At 53.0% G+C, this 16,748-nt stretch overlaps 6 protein-coding genes across 6 annotated transcripts; 4 read left to right on the top strand and 2 right to left on the bottom strand.

Annotated features, from left to right (window-relative positions):
- Positions 1-215: 215 nt before the first annotated feature.
- J4E78_001593 (uncharacterized protein) lies at positions 216-884 on the top strand (the record flags this gene model as incomplete). The annotated part of the gene is made up of 1 exon (XM_049362249.1): positions 216-884. The coding sequence occupies one exon, from the start codon at positions 216-218 to the stop codon at positions 882-884; it is 669 nt and encodes a 222-aa protein (XP_049227532.1).
- Positions 885-3,315: 2,431 nt separating this feature from the next.
- Positions 3,316-3,693, top strand: J4E78_001594 (uncharacterized protein; the record flags this gene model as incomplete). The annotated part of the gene is made up of 2 exons (XM_049362250.1): positions 3,316-3,585; positions 3,640-3,693. The coding sequence occupies 2 exons, from the start codon at positions 3,316-3,318 to the stop codon at positions 3,691-3,693; spliced, it is 324 nt and encodes a 107-aa protein (XP_049227533.1).
- Positions 3,694-6,482: 2,789 nt separating this feature from the next.
- J4E78_001595 (uncharacterized protein) lies at positions 6,483-6,877 on the bottom strand (the record flags this gene model as incomplete). The annotated part of the gene is made up of 2 exons (XM_049362251.1): positions 6,483-6,569; positions 6,626-6,877. 2 exons carry the CDS (start codon positions 6,875-6,877, stop codon positions 6,483-6,485), a joined length of 339 nt encoding a protein of 112 aa, XP_049227534.1.
- A 4,383-nt stretch (positions 6,878-11,260) lies between these two features.
- On the top strand, positions 11,261-11,710 carry J4E78_001596 (uncharacterized protein; the record flags this gene model as incomplete). The annotated part of the gene is made up of 3 exons (XM_049362252.1): positions 11,261-11,314; positions 11,405-11,567; positions 11,703-11,710. 3 exons carry the CDS (start codon positions 11,261-11,263, stop codon positions 11,708-11,710), a joined length of 225 nt encoding a protein of 74 aa, XP_049227535.1.
- Positions 11,711-12,061: 351 nt separating this feature from the next.
- On the bottom strand, positions 12,062-14,531 carry J4E78_001597 (uncharacterized protein; the record flags this gene model as incomplete). Its single annotated transcript, XM_049362253.1, has 3 exons — positions 12,062-12,858; positions 12,909-13,562; positions 13,610-14,531. 3 exons carry the CDS (start codon positions 14,529-14,531, stop codon positions 12,062-12,064), a joined length of 2,373 nt encoding a protein of 790 aa, XP_049227536.1.
- Positions 14,532-15,562: 1,031 nt separating this feature from the next.
- Positions 15,563-16,372, top strand: J4E78_001598 (uncharacterized protein; the record flags this gene model as incomplete). The annotated part of the gene is made up of 1 exon (XM_049362254.1): positions 15,563-16,372. The coding sequence occupies one exon, from the start codon at positions 15,563-15,565 to the stop codon at positions 16,370-16,372; it is 810 nt and encodes a 269-aa protein (XP_049227537.1).
- Between the last annotated feature and the right edge of the window lie 376 nt (positions 16,373-16,748).

Below are 16,748 nucleotides of genomic sequence, written 5' to 3' on the forward strand. Positions count from 1 at the left end.
CAGACAATAGCCTGAGTGAGGGGGAGTTAGAAGTGCGGACTCGTAGTGAGCGTGAGTATTACGGGTTCTATTCAAAATTTCGAGGGGAATACGACTGTCTACTATGGACAATAGCAGCTGTTCAAGCTCACATCTTGCCGCGCCTCAAAGCTGAATCTTGACCAACATCGTTTTTGGCATCATAACACTTATCCAACTACCCATCAAACACCACGATGGCTATCGTTTCGAATCTTTCGTCCACGAGCACCTTCCTCTTCAGCGGCACCCGTTGTCGAACCTGCGCGCAAGTCATTCCCGACGACAGAACGGGCTTTTGTGCAGCCCACGACGAACGAGCCAGCAGTTACGAGGCGATCCTCGGTCGGTGGTGCTGTGAGCTCCAGCAGAAACTCGAGCACAAGCAACGGGGGAGGTGGGTTGCCCAGGGCAAGCCTCTACCCTCACTGGGTGGAGAGGCGACGGCGTCTGAGGATGCCCTTTGGCAGAGGGCAAATCTGTTAGCGCTATGGTGTGAGATGAGCCTGGTGGAGTTGGAAGCCGATCTGGAATTTGGGCTCCAAAAGCACGACTGGATCGCGAATATTGAAGAGCTCAAATACGACATGGGCGAGCAAGTGGGCAACCTCCTCCACTGCGCTTTCAAGATCACCCTGGAGAACAAGAAGACCTTTGTGTTCGATCCAACTGGGATCCAGTTTGGCCCTGCATGGGCGGTTCTCACTCCCTGGGATGAATATGTCTTGGATAGAGAGACGGAACTCACTATTCAAGACCAAGTCCGCTTGCAGCGACAGACCGGGGAGATGCTGCATCAAGTTGTACGCCCATTGGGCCGGAACGCAGACTGGCAGATCCTTGAGAAATGGCAAGGCCAATACTAACTCGCTCCCGGGCAATGTAAGTTCCTCGCAAACATCTGACAGCGTCGTTCGGTCTCCCAAACTGGGTAGATCGTGTCCTCGTATGGAGATGGGAAGCAGGGCTTGCTTGCCTAGGAGTACGACCGAGAGGAGGGCCCCCGTGGCGTAGGGTCGGTCGCTCACCGGACTTGTCCACCGGTGCTAAGAGCCCTCAACTGCCGCGACGTCCTGTTGACGTTCGTGAGCCGAAGACAAAGGTCAGGTATCACCTCCAGCTTCCACCAAGACCCAAACCACGCCAACTCATTTCGAGTTGCGCATCATTTGCTCCAAACCTTCGAACCTCGATGCTTACAGCAAACCGCGACAACCTCATTCACATCACTACGCGGCGATTCTGCTCCCCTCTGCTAGCGAGCTTCGACAGCAGTCACGACACGACCAGTCTCGACCTCTCCCTTCGCATTGCGCGCGCGCGTCTGTCAGCAAATCAATCCTACACAATCTACGAGGCTTCGCGACGAGCTGACTGTTGCATATACTGGGTGGCTGAATGATTGGGTGTTGGCGAGACGTTGGTGTTGCGGGAAGGCAAAGACATCTCGTCGGAAAGATGATGTTCGGACATGTGCTCAAGCGTGATCGGATGATGTCTTCCGCCCCACCTTCGGCGCAAACTTCAGCATGATCGTCTTCCTCGATGCGGCACGGGCAGCTTGCCATACATGCTTCAATCGCGAGTTGCGTGATCTGTTACCGAAATCTCTCATCGAAATCCAGAGTCTTCTGTACGTCGATATCGCAGAATACCTACGGCGACATTTACAGCGCGAAACAAGGCCCTTACCAACCCGACTTTTCTGCAGCGGCGAACTTCTCCACCCTTATGCCCACGGCGCCGCTTCCGTCAACGAGACATCTTCGGCCGACCACATGAACGGAATGACTGTGCCCGTGCCAGACATGGGAGTCACAAGGGCGATTCGCTTGCAGTCATCAGATGATGAGCCGCATGTGCTTAGATGATTTGGGTCACTTCGTACGGTATAGAATACTTGGTGCGATGCGCAGGTAACGCGGTTCACGTAGTGGCGCATGTAGATATACAATCAATGTTGCTGCTCACTTCAATTTTGCCATGTGTCGCTCTCGCGACTTGTTCCACGATGCGCAGTGATGTCCACGGTGATGAACTCAAGTTCTCAGATAAACAATGACGTCATTGAGAAACATCAAGGTCGGCTGCTACTCGCTTGAAGGCCACCAACAAACCCAGCATCAAGGCTGCGCATGAGTCACCGCATACGATAAGGTCAAGATGCTTGGCTGTAAGATATGTATCATATGGAAACATGCTGTAATTTGAACTACATACGAGAGCACGAGCACAAAGCTCGAGATTGACTTGGAGAAGTTACAGTGGAAAATGTAGGCAACTATCGACTGGATCTGACGATTGAAGAAGTCAGATCACGCGTCGTTTCAGCTGTCACTTCAATCTAGGCGATCTACCATTGAACCTGAGAATTGAGATCTCAGGCTCATTTGGATATTGCCGTTCTTTGTCCCACCATCGCAATGCCATCCTTGTTCTTCCGCCTTTATCCATGCGCAACCATCTTTCAGACATTGTTGTTGTCGTTGAAGAAGACCTGTGCTGAGTTAAAAAAGTTCTACTGAGTTGCGAGCGAGTAAGGAAATTGACACTGTCAGACAAGGCTCGGTTTTTTTCCGCATCGTCAGGAGGAATGCCCCAGGACTGAGCGTTGAAAACAACAGTGGTTTGTCATCACAGTGTCGGTCGAAAGCCCTCCAGTGTGCAAGGATTGGGAAGGGGATGGGGAAGACTTAGCTCGTTGAGATCCTTGGAAGGAGACAGTGTCGGAGTCGAGCGCCCAAGGCGAGAGTGCGACAGCAGAGTGTCGCATGGGGGGACTAGAGGCGTTAACCGTGATCATGAGAGGAGGGGGTAGAGGAGTGGAGTGAAGCGCCCTCAGGTATCCAAGTGTTTAGTTGATCATTAGGGATTTCCTTCAGCAACTACAACTGTCATCTTGGGGCGCTTGCGAGTAGCGATGACGCTACAGCGTGTGGATGAAGGGGGCAGGAAGGGGAGACTCAGCTTGGTATTGTGTAGTATTGTAGCGCTTGGCGCTGGCCGTCGTGGTCACTTGGGGTGAGAAAAAAGCTCGACGTGACTTGGTGTAGTGGAGGTGACCGGGGAGGAAGGCAGCCTGGTGAGGAGCAAATTTATACGCGCAGGGCACGTGCTGCGCTCGCGGCGTTTGGCCTTGATAACTCCTCCGCGTCGAAGACAGCTCCCCAACCAACACACTCCATACCAAAAGTGAGTATCCTCTTCTTTTTGATCACTTTGAGATCAAGTAGCTGACAGAGGTCTTTAGTCACCACTACCACCACCACACACATCACCACCACCACTACACACAACATGACCACCACTGCCCCTGCCCCCATCGTCCGTCCCCGCCTCTCCTCCACGCTCTTTGCGGAGCGTGACGGTCTTGAGCAGGACATCCGCAACAACGACGCGAAGATCGCCCGATTGGCCGTCTCGCCCAGGTGGAACTGGCTGGAGCTCCGCACAGCCCGCATCGTGAAGCGGAGCTTTGAGCGCAGCCTCATCCTCTTGGGCATCGAGATCGATCTCGCCTTGGAGCGCGAGATCCAGAACATGGAGTGGCTCATGTCACAGAGCCAAGTAAGTTCTTCGAGTCTGATTGAGCCTTCATCCGGTGAACTAATGTCTGCTCAGGAGGAACTCCGTGCCCGCATCGATCTGGCCTTCAGGACGGTCTACTCCCGGTAGGCTCGTACGCCGCGGGAGGAAAGAGGAAGAGGAGGATGACAACGACGATGAAGAAGAACCGCCCCTACCACCCATTCACGTACCTGTAACGGGTCTCCCCCATTGGCTTAGGCTACCCATACCGTCTTCAATGCCTGTTGCTGGGTACGAGGACGGTATACTTGCTAGGCAACTGGTCTTAATTGACTGCGCGCTAGGCGAGGACAGTGGTATGCCGATGCGGCTATCTGTGCAAGCGGATAGTTGGGACTTTGGCAAAGCTTCTGGCGCTGAGTGCCGCCAAAGATAAGTAACCTTTCGAGGCGAAACCAAATGAAGCTCGTGATACTGGTCGAGCGTCCCCAACATCAACAACAGGTAAGCACGTATTCTCTTGGCTATATACTGTCGGATAACTGCATGAGCTCTAGGATCTATGTCGCCCTCCCGCGTTGTCGACGTTCCCATTCGCACTCGACCTCGACAACATGTCCCCTCCGCGATCATTCGTTGCCATACCTCGGGTCGGTGTAGTTCATGGAAACCACGGTTCACGGTTGGGCAAAGTTGCGCAAGGAGATGGCCTGCTACAGTGGGCATCCAGACATGGTGTCTTGTGGCGGAGGTTGAATGGCAAGACAGCATCATGCGGAATAGGGGTTGCGGTGCCTGCTCCGATGGGCATAGCCGGAGTGCCTCCAGATAGACTATATGCTCCAATGCCACTCAGTTCCAACAAGCTCGTTGATACTTGTATGCCATGGTGCTTGTGCGACTGTGATAGACCTTTTCTTTAAGAAAAGCTGGTTCAGTGCTACCTGTTATCGTGCAATGCCACAGGCACTCAATAGCTCCGAATTTGGCTCAAAATCGAGAAGTTTAATTGCGTTCATCGCTGCTTTATCAGTATCATGAGTGCGGAAGTTCGCTGTCAGAGACTGTCAAGATAAACTACGTCATTTGACGAAACCCAACACCATCCGCGCGTCAACCGTGGCAACGACGTCGTGAATACTGGAACTCGCTATGAGCTACATTTCGGCTTTTTCATCTCCGAAATGCGACTTGTGATGATGTTGTCGTAAGTCTAGCATTATGGCACCTTAGACAAGACCATGACCGCGGTAGGGGCCTTAGCGCGGACGGACTGGCGCGAGCGCACTGCGCCAGGGTCTGGTATACTGGGCACACTCGCACATAGGATACGTTCAAAGCTCACACTTCTGGCATGCTCTGACGCAGCTGTAGACCGAATTACATCCTGTCGATATCGGGGTTGCTACCTTGGTCGCGCAATTCTTGATCAGCCAGGCCATCTGGATGCAAAGCTGGCATACTCGCCCCCACCGTTCCCAAAGTCGTCTCAGAATTGGATCTACAATCCCCAAAATGCCCTTCTCTCTGAGATGATCGATCGGTCGCGGGGAGAAGTCGTTCAGCCGATCTGTTGGAGGCTCAGTTGGATGCGCAGGCTGCTGCGTAGGACATCAGCAACGGTAACGGCTTGAGTAGATTAGAATGGTACGCGCCAACGCTTGCGCACATCATCAAGTAATTCGAAGTTGACAGTGAGCTCAAAGTTGTTGATACGGCGTGCTGGACACGTCACCGTTGGATGTAAACACAACAACACCACGAAGTGCGGTCAACACGACACTTGCGAGGCTTCGCGAGGCCATCTCGTCATCTCAGCCAACCTGATTGTCACAATTTCAATCAATACCTCGTGGGTTTTGGTGTTATTACATTCACAAAGCAGCAGTTGACGTCAAAAGATCAGAGAATGTCAGTGATATCATGCAATCGAAGGAAGAAATTCTTCCTCAAGCAACTCGCAAGCGAGAAGACTCAATGAAAAAAAGTCGCGTCAGCCAGAGGTAGTGTAATACTGGCGACACGGTGCCAGTGGGGTTGAGCAAGCCCAGTGACCCACCGACTGGTTCCAAAAATGTGTGGCGCCTCAATCCGTCCGTATAGCAAGCAGCCCGCCACAAGGCGAGAAGCTGGGCCAAACCTTAACAGGTCGGACTACTCGCAAAAGACAAATGAGGCTGACCTGGTGCGAGAGTAGGAGGGACGGGGGATGAGGGGTTTATATACTGGCCTGTCGCTTGGCATCCCAGGGCTCACGTGATCTGACGCTCGGTTGTTATGGTCTGAAAGGTCTCTGTCATGGCTTATCTTCGGGATCAATCTGGGACATTGACCATAGAAATTTACAGTGACGTATCGAGCCGCCCAGGTTGCCGCACTCAGATCAACGTCCGTGCGCTTCTGGGCCCATCAAGTGCTGCCGCCTCTATCTCCCTTCGCCAGAATACTACTTTTGTCGTCACCAATTTTTGAAACAAACAAGTCGCTGCCTCGGCCTTGCGCGATGTCTAGCTAGTGAGGACTTTTCCGAAGCTTACATCCATCTGTGGTCCGGGACTGCCTTTGGGTTCAGTCCTAGACTCAATTTTTGAATACCTTTTACTTCTTTTCATCGCGTTTTCTGGCTTGCCAGTGACTTGAGGAAGAGACAGGAGGGCTACGTTGCTGCTTCACATCATATGGCTCCCCCAGTAACGACCATGTCGTCAGCAAGTGGCTTTTTGGCGAGCTGTTTGTAGTATCAGAGTACTCAGTAGCTCGCAAATCACATCGTGCCAGAAGCTCTGGAACACGTCAATGGATTGAGTCACGTCGGGATGTTACAAGAATTGGATGGAGAAAGTGCCGAATCGTGTCTCATTGTGGTGTATCTACACCAACGCCCCAGCGCCCTCGCTATCCTCCGAACCCAGATCTCTCAGAACGTGTATGCCGAATCAACGGCGGCGACCTTGCAGCTTTGTGCGGAGGAAAGCGCGGCGAAAGGCGCGGTCGCGGGCGGCGGGACGAAGACGATTCCAGAACTAGAAGTAGAAAGTCAGCATTGTGACAACTTTGGATTGACGAGCCAAAAGCACACAAAGATGGGAATACTCACGTTCTGGAGGCGCCTGGCCTCCTCTGCCTCAGCGCGAGCAACCTGCTCCCTCTCTTGCTCCTCCCTCTCCTCCTCGTTCATCCTCCTCAAGTACATTTGGAGGTAGTTGTACGCGAAGTTGGTCGCGACCTTTGACAGGGCCATGTTGGCCGGAACTTCCTCTCGCGCACGTGCAGCGACTCCCAAGTACCAGTGCATCCGGGCCAGCGCATAGGAGGCTGATTTGTCGTCCATAGTGATGTGATGATGGTTTGATTGTTGTGGGGTTGGTTTGGAGGTTGTTGGTGAGGTTTTGTTGAATCTGTCGCAATTGTCAGCCTTGATTATCATGATAATCATGCAGTGCAGCACGATCTCGATGATAACTGGGATTCAAAACTTACGGTATGAGGAGTTGGTGGTGCTGGAGTTCGGTCAAGTCCAGCAACGAGGAGAAGATATAGGACTGAGGCCCGCGCAACACGTCAATAGCAACAAACTCGGACAATAGATATCAGACCTTCAGCAGAGAGCTACATCGATTGCTATTGTGCTAGAAGCTTTCAATATGGTCTATGTATACAGCATGGAAATTCCAGTCGAGTCACAATGGGTCCGGCCCAGCAACGTGGAAGTCCCTCGACCCAGAATTCTCTAAGTCACCTCGTAATTGCGCGCACTCGCATGGGTAAGCTCGCCATGTACGCAACACGTAATCTCAATTTGCGTTCAAGTCCTTCACGGCTCACCTTCATCAAGCTAGCAGTGCACATGATGCTGTCGATTTTTGCACCGCCAGGGCGTCTCCTCTGGTCCCCTTCACTTTTGGGGACGCGCAATTCGTAATCTCCCTCCAGGCAAACGCGCGTGGTCTTAGTGCTGTCGTCGCTACGTCAACAAGCTTGATCAATTTTGTCCTCACCCACCTACTCACCATTGTTTTCCACAACACACTCGCACCCTATAATCCCATTCTCCCTTACATCTTCTTCTACCTATTCTACATCATCAGCACCTTTGTCACTCTTTTCCACAGCTTCCTTGTTCTTTGAGATGGCAGTGTCAACCCCCGCACGTATGGGAGCGACAACAGTCACTCGTTCGCGACGCACACCAGCAGCGCGTCACCTCTAGTCAGCAGCTTCTGACATCGATACTCTGCCTCCCGGAGTTTGGGTACTCACTCTCTGTATGTCCTCCCCTCTTCTTGCTCACCCCCACCGCCCATGATGATCCTGCCGTTGGCAGAACCTACACTTTTTGAGACACGCAGAACCGCTACTCTGTGGCTGGTTCGCAGTTGATGATAGAACAAGCTTTCTGATGGACAGCATACCCACGCATCGCGCCGGAAATCTTTTTGAGATCGTATGCTGACAGCTATTTTTAGTCCCACACCCTCTGTGCAAGCTCTCTCGAGGTGACCTCGAGCTACGCCAGGCTGTCGCGTCGGACTACCGCTCAGACTACCATCTTCTCCGCTTCCGAACAATGGAGAACACAAGTGCCTTGTGCGCATTCGGATTGGTAAGTTCCCCTCCGCTGCTCGCTCGTCACACGTTTATGATTATACCTCTGAGCTACCACAAAACTGCCCCTCCTATATAATCTGGTCGCTAGATGATGGTCGCTTTCAGCAGCCTCTCTAGCTTCTCCGGAGGGGGACATGTTGAAGATTCCAGATCAGTCTGAACCATTACATCGCTCGTCCCATTCAACTCTACCTCAGATTTTTTGGCATTCGCTAACTGACCTTTGTCATCTCTTCGCAGTCCTCCGCTTTCAGAACGCCGTTCCAGAGGATAGACTACCATTGCATTCGTCTTGTCAGACCGGATAATCTACTGTCACCTTGCTGGCAGCAGCGACGTTGCGCTCTCCCGACCCTTCTCTGACCTTGCGACAACTCGCGTCGACAGGATCAGTTGCCAACTGTTCCATATTTCGTATCAGTAAGTTTCATCTCTCCACTATCCTCACCATCCCCTGCAATGATATCAACCCAATTAGTATCGTTCGTGTAGCTTCGAACTACCGTCGAGGAACGCTGCAAGGAGCTCGGCCTAACAACCTTGAGCTCTCAAGTAGCTGTCCCAAGAGACAGCGCTAATCTTCTTTGATACGCCGGCTTTTTTCTCCGCATGTCTCGTTCCTACTCCTTGATATCCGCTGACCTTCCGTGGCATCTAGACATGGCGCCCATCACTTCCTCTTCTCATACGACATGCAGTGGTCCGCGAAAGCATCATCGATGTGAAGATCTGGAGCGGCTTTCTTCACTGCAGTCAAGTCTTGTTCTATCAAGTCTACATTCTTCGCCTAAATGTCAAGTCGATGAGGGAGGTCCCAACGCAGATGTTGCGTCTCATGCCGGTAAGTACCCTCCAAATACCCCTACCCACTACCGCGATGATGCAAACGTATGTATCGTATAAAAATCTCGAAGAACCTGCACGGGAATTCAGCCTTACCTAGGTAGAGCTTTGAGTTCTTGGGCAGCTTCAAGGAAGAATTTGTCTCATCTTCTCAACTGAGCGACGCCACCATTCCTCCTCATCCGTCTTTTGTATTCATTGCCGTCCGCTGACTTGTCACCATGTCTAGACTTACGAAGAGAGCAATCGACTCGTTCTTTTGCCGCCCGCTTTGATGGCACACGAAACCACAACGGTAAGTCAATCCCTCCCGAACCTCCGGCGATACCATGATGATACCACCGATGTTGTCTGAGTCCGTTGATGACAACACCGTACTCATTCCAGCTGACGTTCCCCGATCCTTTCCACACACGCTCTTCCTTTACGCGATGAGTATTCGCTAACCATTACACAGAACCGCAGTCAGTTTACACGGTCCGCTCAGCTGATAACTTCAGCAATTTCAGCTTCTTGATCGGACAGATCAGGTACGTAAGCGCGCATCCACCCCCTACTTTCTCGCAAGATGATCAACCGCCCAACTCCCGAATCGTTCAAGGGTCGCTTCTCAACATGAGGGTCCTAATCGTTGGTTCACGTTTCTGACGAGACATTTCCCCCTCTTTCTGCTTCTCTCCGTTGTTGAACTCCGCTGACATTTGAGAGATCAACTAGGGAACGAACGCCACCGCCAAACGCTGATGGCATTGAACGTCGCAATTCATCTAACTACGGTACGTCCACATCCTGTCCTGTTCCCAATCGGCAAATGATGAGTTAGCGGGGACCACAACGGTATCTGAACATCTGTAACTCTTCATTGAAGAAACTATATCCCCACTCTGATGCCTCTTTGCTCCATCCACTCCAAACAAACAGTTCCTCGAGCCATGCTGACCAGATGTATCTCAAGCAGTCTCTCCATGCCTACGACGACGGCACCTCCCCCCAGCAACGCGCGCGATCCCTCCGCACCGTCCACCTCGAACGCAACCTCAGCCACGCCGGCTCGCGCACACAAGGCAGAAAGAGAAGGACCAGGACGCACATTAGACACCTGGCATTTCGACATACGTAGCAGTACAGCCCTCACAAGCTGGTACTTGCACATCATCACGGCATGGGTACGTAGCTTCTGCCTTCCTCATGGCGTTGCTGCACACCCACGCGCCGAAGAAATTCTGGTGTCACTCGACAGTCTCCGCCATGTTGCTTCCGTACTTGCTACGGCAAGTTACATGGTGGTCTTGTCAGTGACACTTGCCCTTTGTAGTAAGACTTGACTGAGCTCAACCTACTCGGTCAGGTTTAAACTAGTGGCTAAATACCAACTTTGTCATAGCTAACCTGCCAGGTAAGTCGCCTTCTCATTCGACTTCGTCATTGCAAGTTACCCTCTACTGACATTGAACAGATCCCCTGGCTGCTCATCGTAGTCCAACTTCTCAGCGGCACGTTAATGGTCCATCGTACTTCCATCATAAGAACGGTGGCAGGGCGTGTCGCAAGATCAAGATACCTCATTTATCCTCGTGCTCTCCAAGCATAGATGGGCAGTTGAGGTGAGCGCTACAAGGGGTGTCTTGAGCCTCATCATGGTCTTGGCATCAATAGTAGCAGCTTACATTTCGGTTCTACTGGGGGTTTGTTGGGGGTATGATGGAGCGCGGGGACGACATGAAGCTGGGTGTGAAGCTTGTGAGGGTGTTGATATGAAGTGTATTCGGTAGATGGCTTGTGTGAAGGACTTGGTCGCAGCATGAAACTCGCAGTATACGCTACAGACTACACTATCTACTGGTTCCTTTTGCGTAGATATCAAGATTGCAACTCTTTTGTACTCCTCCAATTCTCAAGTGCCGCAAAAGTGAAGGTGAGCCTGCTCAAATGGCACTGAACGCACCAAGGACGAAAATCCAAAGGAAGAGAAAACTTGCACCATCACTGTTTCCTCACCGCGCGACGTGCAATTTCCCGCTTCTCACCGTGAAATGTCCTCCCCCGCTCCTCTTCCCAAAGCGTATGTGTGAGTGTGAGGACGGGGAGCAAGGTAGGTAGGTACAAATCCGCGTCTCTGGCTGACTTCTGTTCCTTAACCCATCCACCCACCCACATCCGTATGTATTCTTCTGAACCTTCTATTCCAGCTTCAAATCACAGTATTAGAGTACATGTAGCTAACGTAGATATATAGAAATCAAACCAAATCATCACCACCAACATGCCCGTCTCCTCCTCCGAGCTCGCCGAGGGCATCCACCTCGCCCGCCGCGAAGTAAGTTTCTGCCTACTACAACACATCCACAGCTATATTCTACGATACAATATTATACCCAGGAGGATACAGTACTAACAGAACTTGTAGCTCAGGTTCGCCCATGCCGCCCGCCGCCGGCACGTGCAGTGCGGCACGTGGAGTGTCGACGAAGACCTGGCGCTTCGGCGCACCATCCGCCTCTGCCGGCGCGCGCTGGCCGTCTTCCTCCCCGCCTACGAGGTGATCCTCGCGCGCGAGGCCAACTTCCAGCGTATGTTATATTCCTTTCACTTGTTTTGGTAGTTGGACATTTAGGGCTGTATCAGCAAAGTGTCTTCATATCTACTCTCCTTCATCAACAACACTCATACTTTACCTAATTTGAACACTGCTAACATGTAAACAGAGGCATAGTGCCCCCGGGCCCCCCTCCTCGCGCCCCGCGCCTGCGCCCTCGCCGGCTGGCTGCCCTTCGGGAACAAGATGACCTCGGGCGGAAACTTTGGGCCCTAGGCCATACGATTTGAATACCATGAATAGATCGTGTCCTCCTTGCCATATCATGCCGTCTTGATCTCCTCTGTGCCAGTGATATGTATGCCTGAAGACTACCTACGCACCTATCAGCTGCCCTTCTCCAAGCCACATGTATGCCTCACGCCGTGTTGTAAACTTCGTATCACAGCATGACGAGCGGCATGTAGGGTCCTGGCATCCTCGTATTCCTACTTACGACGGGTATAAAGTGAATGTCCACGCCAACCCCTACTCTTCCAACCAGTCCGCGGCACTACCAATAGCGTTACTAACGATGCCAACCCACCTATCAACCCCCTCTTCACTCTCCTCCTCAATCGCCTCAACGATACCAGGGAACGTGGCCCCAGAATAGCCCGTCCACTTCCCAGGTGCGAAGACGACGTGCTTGAACCAGCTTCGGCCGTCAAGACCGTCTGGGAACAAGAACTTCCTCTCCAGGTACTTGTACTTTGTGTTGATGCCGCGGATGGCGAGGTATAGTTGTACCTTCTTCCAGGGCTGCCACCAGGGAATGTCGCCAATGTTTTCGTATTGCGCTGCGAGATCAACGGCGGTGGCGTCGTGGAGGATGGACGCGAAGAGGAAGTGGGAGACGGCTTCATCGAGAGGTTGGAAGACTTCGCTGGAGTCTTTGTTTGGGGGACCAGCGTCGAAGGCCTTTCGCTTGACGGCGTCGACGTAGGTCTGGAGGCCGACCGCGTAGTCGGTGGCATTCAGTTGGAGGATGGGTGTCTCGACGAGCTTGGCTGCTACGAGTGCCCACATCTTGGCGATGGTGGCATGGTATTCGAAGGTCGGATCACCGTACTTCTTCATCCAGTCGAAGGAATCGTAGTTGCTGTGATAGTGGTAGACTGCTGACTTGGCGTCAAAGCCGAAGCCCATGTCAATACATGGAATGCCGGCGAAATCCTGGAAGGCGGTGAAGTCGCTGCCAGAGCCCATCGTCTCAATGCGCTTGTCCCAGACATCGTAAACGGATTGGCCAGCGACAGTCTGGTTCGGGGACATGACCATACGAGCTGGTAGATCTTAGCTAAGGCTCAGTGATAGGGTATAAAAGCAAGCTTACCGACTTCCTCCACCACACTGCTCATCAGGGGCGCTGCTGAGAGCTTGAAGTTCGGGCCTGCTGTGGCAACGTCGACATTCAGATATGCGACTGTGGAACCAGAGAGCCAGGGCAGGTATTCCTCAACCCACTCAGTGCTGCCAACCAAGCCATACTCCTCTCCGTCCCAGCTCGCGAAGACGATTGTCCTCATTGGCTTCCAGCCAGCCTCCATGGCAGCTCCAAAGCTTCTGATGACCTCGTTGAGCGCTGCGCTGCCGCTGTTTGGGTCTCCTGCGCCTCCAGCAATCCAAGCATCACGGTGGTTGCCGAGAACAACGACTTCATCGGGAATGGTGCCGTTGATGATTCCAATGACATTCCACAAGGGCGTCGTAACGTACTCCTGCTCGTTGACCAGGTTAAGCACGAGGTCGTCTGGCGAAGGCCCAATGTTATATTCCACGCCCTTGTAGTCCAGACCGCCGCCGTGCCAGTGCTCATTGAAGGATGAGGCTTTCGGACCGTGGCCATTTAGGGCTTTGAGGAGGGGAAGCGCGTCGAGGTAGGAGATGGGAAGGGATGGGATGTGTGGCATCGCGTGGTCGACGGGCTGGCGAGGGCAGCCAGGTTTCGAGGGATAGCCTGGAGTGGTAGGGTCGCCTGGCGCGAAGCCTGTCGATTGTTAGCATGGCACGACAGAATAATGGGTAACAACTTACTCAAGAACTGAACGCTCCCTCGCTGGACGCTGCTGGGTTCCCTAGCCGGTCCGTCGGGATATGTCGCAACGCCGTTCTTTTCGGTCACCTCTCCATCATCGCCAGGGTCGGTGTACATGGCAACACCAACCATGCCCAGCTCTTGCGCGCGCTTGACCTTGAGACCGCGGAAGACGCCTCCGTACTTGGCCAAGGCGATCTTGCCTTCCAAACTGACGTTGGCCGCCTGTAGCTCCTCAAAGTCTCTGTACGTTCCGTAGTTGACGAATACGTAAGGCGCTGTCACGTTGCCAGAGGCGCTGTATCCGTGGAAGGTTGGCACGCGGTCTGCGAGCTGGCTTGACTTGTCCTCGTCCAAGACGTCTTCTTCCAGTCGCGCTTCGTATTTGACCTTCCACTCTTGCTTTGTCGTGCTGTCAGCCGCGTCTTCCTTGTCGCCAATCTTCTCCATGAGTGCCAATCGATGGCCTTTGGGGTAGTTGATGTAGACGTCGTAGTCGACAATGGTGCTTTCGACTCCCCATTCCTGCCATCTTTCTCTGGTCCACAGAGCCTGGCTAAGGTTCTTTCCGGCGAGATGCGGTCCGCTGGTGTAGTACCTGCTCCATTCTTCTGCTTTCTCAGCACTGGGTGTTTCCAAGAGCGCCGCCTTGAGGCCTTCGAAGTCCAGAGCCGTCTTTCGCGCCCATCCGTCGGGTATTTGTGAGGTTGATAAGGAAGATGCCGAGAACCGTGATGTAGGGGCTACTTCGTCTTGAGTGGGTGGCGCAAAGGCGAAAAGGAAGACGGCAGCAAGTCCTCCCGCTATTATCGTCGCGCTTAGTAGAGTGGTGCATACAAATCGAAGGCGATGGTGCGGGTATCGGTCGCGATGGGGTCGGACATCGACGCGCTGAATCAGCGGGGTGCTTTCGTCGGCCATTGTCGCTGGCTTCTCATTGCTCGCCGGGAGCTGCATGTACAAACAAGAGGACTCTTTCACACCTGGCCAGAGGCATGCAAGATGGAAGTTGAGATAAGAGACAGCTGCGCGGACCTATGCCGGACACCGAGGTCGATGGCGTCACGCACTTATCTCGTCCTATCTTAGCGCGGCTGCCATGTCAGGGGTCTGAGGACCCGCGGAATTTGTTGCCAACATCAGACCTTCATCCGCATCGCACATCTCTTCGAAACGAGCGCGCTTCGTTTCAGGCATCTCTAATCACGCAATTCGCAGTCGAATCTTGTGAAGCTTCAGTCTGTGCGACAGACTGTTCATCGACCACGTGGTCGACCTCCGCACGTCGCGCACAGCATCAACCGGCCATCGTACTCCATGCATTCCACCTGAAGTTCTATATCTCTAGTAATTCCGCAAACTATGGTAATCATGGCAAATGGCCTCTACGGTCCAGTAAAGACTTCCTGTAGCCTCGCGCAAATTCTGCCATGTCATCTGGCTCTGTTCTCAACTCCAATTCTCCACGCTACGCGCTGTCCTTTTCGTCAATGATTCTTGCCTATCAACTGCTTCCGATTCTTGATTTCCTCAGCTTTCGCACCTGCGGATCCCATGTCGCCGTCTCCAATATCAAACGACCAGAACAGCCAGCAGCTTTACCAAAGTCCCTGAGCGCAGCGACGACGTTGCTTCTTCTTGTCGTTTTCCGCATAATGTTCCCTAGGCAATATTGCCCTAATGCTCTTTCGTCGTAAGCTGGCGTCCGGTCCCAGTCAACAAAGACACCGTGAAGATTGCATAATGACCATCACATCCATTGTGGCATTGTCAACGCCGAGCTCGACAGTGGGTCGAAGCAATGTAGGTGGATCTATATATTAACGTCTATTTCTTCCCTGTGATGGTTCAGAATCCACTCGAGTCCGAACTTAGCCAACATTGCAATCCTGACGCGAACGCAACACCCTGAGCCCAACACGTCGAACACGCAACACAAAATTCGCAACACAATGGCCGCTCCCTCCATCCAAGCCCCCCAGCTCATGGGTATAACAGGCGACAACTGCGCATCCTGCCAGTCGACTACCGTCCCACTTTACGACTTGCCTTGCCACGAGAGCGACGACTTCCACTGCCGCGACTGCCTCACCAAGACTTTCCACGCCGTCAACGACCAATTCGTACGATGCCCACACCCGTCATGCCGCCGTATTGTCGGCTTCGAGCAGCCTATACCTCTCGCACGCGACCTCCGTTTAGACAACGAGTTCTACGACCAGGAGCGCATCGACAAGATTCGCGAGCAGCCGGAGGTCATGAACAACCTGATCGCGTTCGTAGGCGAGGAGGCTGAGGTCATTTTACAACACGTCTACACTATGTTCGAGGACCAGCTTCTGAACCCCGTAGCCCTCGGCGGCGTCGCTGGACACTACACTGCGGGTGTCGCAAACTCGCTCGTAGCCAGCTTCGCCTGCAACCCCTTCGTCTGCGGGTTGCTCGCTCAAATTAAAGACACGTTCAAGCTAATGACTACCCCGTATGAGCTTGAAGAAGACCTCAATACCCTTCTTGATAGACTACTTCACGAGTACGCGCAGCTGAACTATGGGAACGAACTCACTCGGCACGGTATTGATTTGGAGCATGAGGGCGCCGTGCTGGCTGCTGCACTGAATAACTACAAGCCCTTCAATGAGCTCAAGGAGAATTGGGAGCTGATCATCAAGAAGTGGGTGGAGCTGCTGGCTTGGAGGCACTTGGAGCGTCTGGCACCGCCTGAAGGAGGTGCTGCGGAGCGTAAGAACCGTCAGTTCTAGGGCATAACATGTAGGCCAGGATCACGTCGCGAGTATCTCATAATATAACATGCCGTCTTTTCAATCAATATCATCATCAATGCAATTCGTAGCCTGCCATATCTCTGCTCGTACGTCATGTCAAATATGCTGCCGCACTGACCCGTCCACGCGTACCTTCCCCGTCCGCACCCAGCCAACCACATCACTCCCCCGCTCCTTCCCTTTGCAAAAGTCACCCTCACCACGACTTTAATCTCCCGGTGTCCCCCCGACAGCACCTGGGCACGACCCCCAACAGCATGACTAAGAAGCTCCGTGCTTTCAGGCTCTTGGCGGCTCTCCCTCCCACTATATAAACAGCCGATCCCCCTGCCCAAACCACCAACTCACCTTC

This window comes from Alternaria triticimaculans (assembly GCF_023758025.1).
Source record: "Alternaria triticimaculans strain BMP 0046 chromosome Unknown scaffold_1, whole genome shotgun sequence".
NCBI classification, from domain to species: Eukaryota; Fungi; Ascomycota; class Dothideomycetes; order Pleosporales; family Pleosporaceae; genus Alternaria; species Alternaria triticimaculans.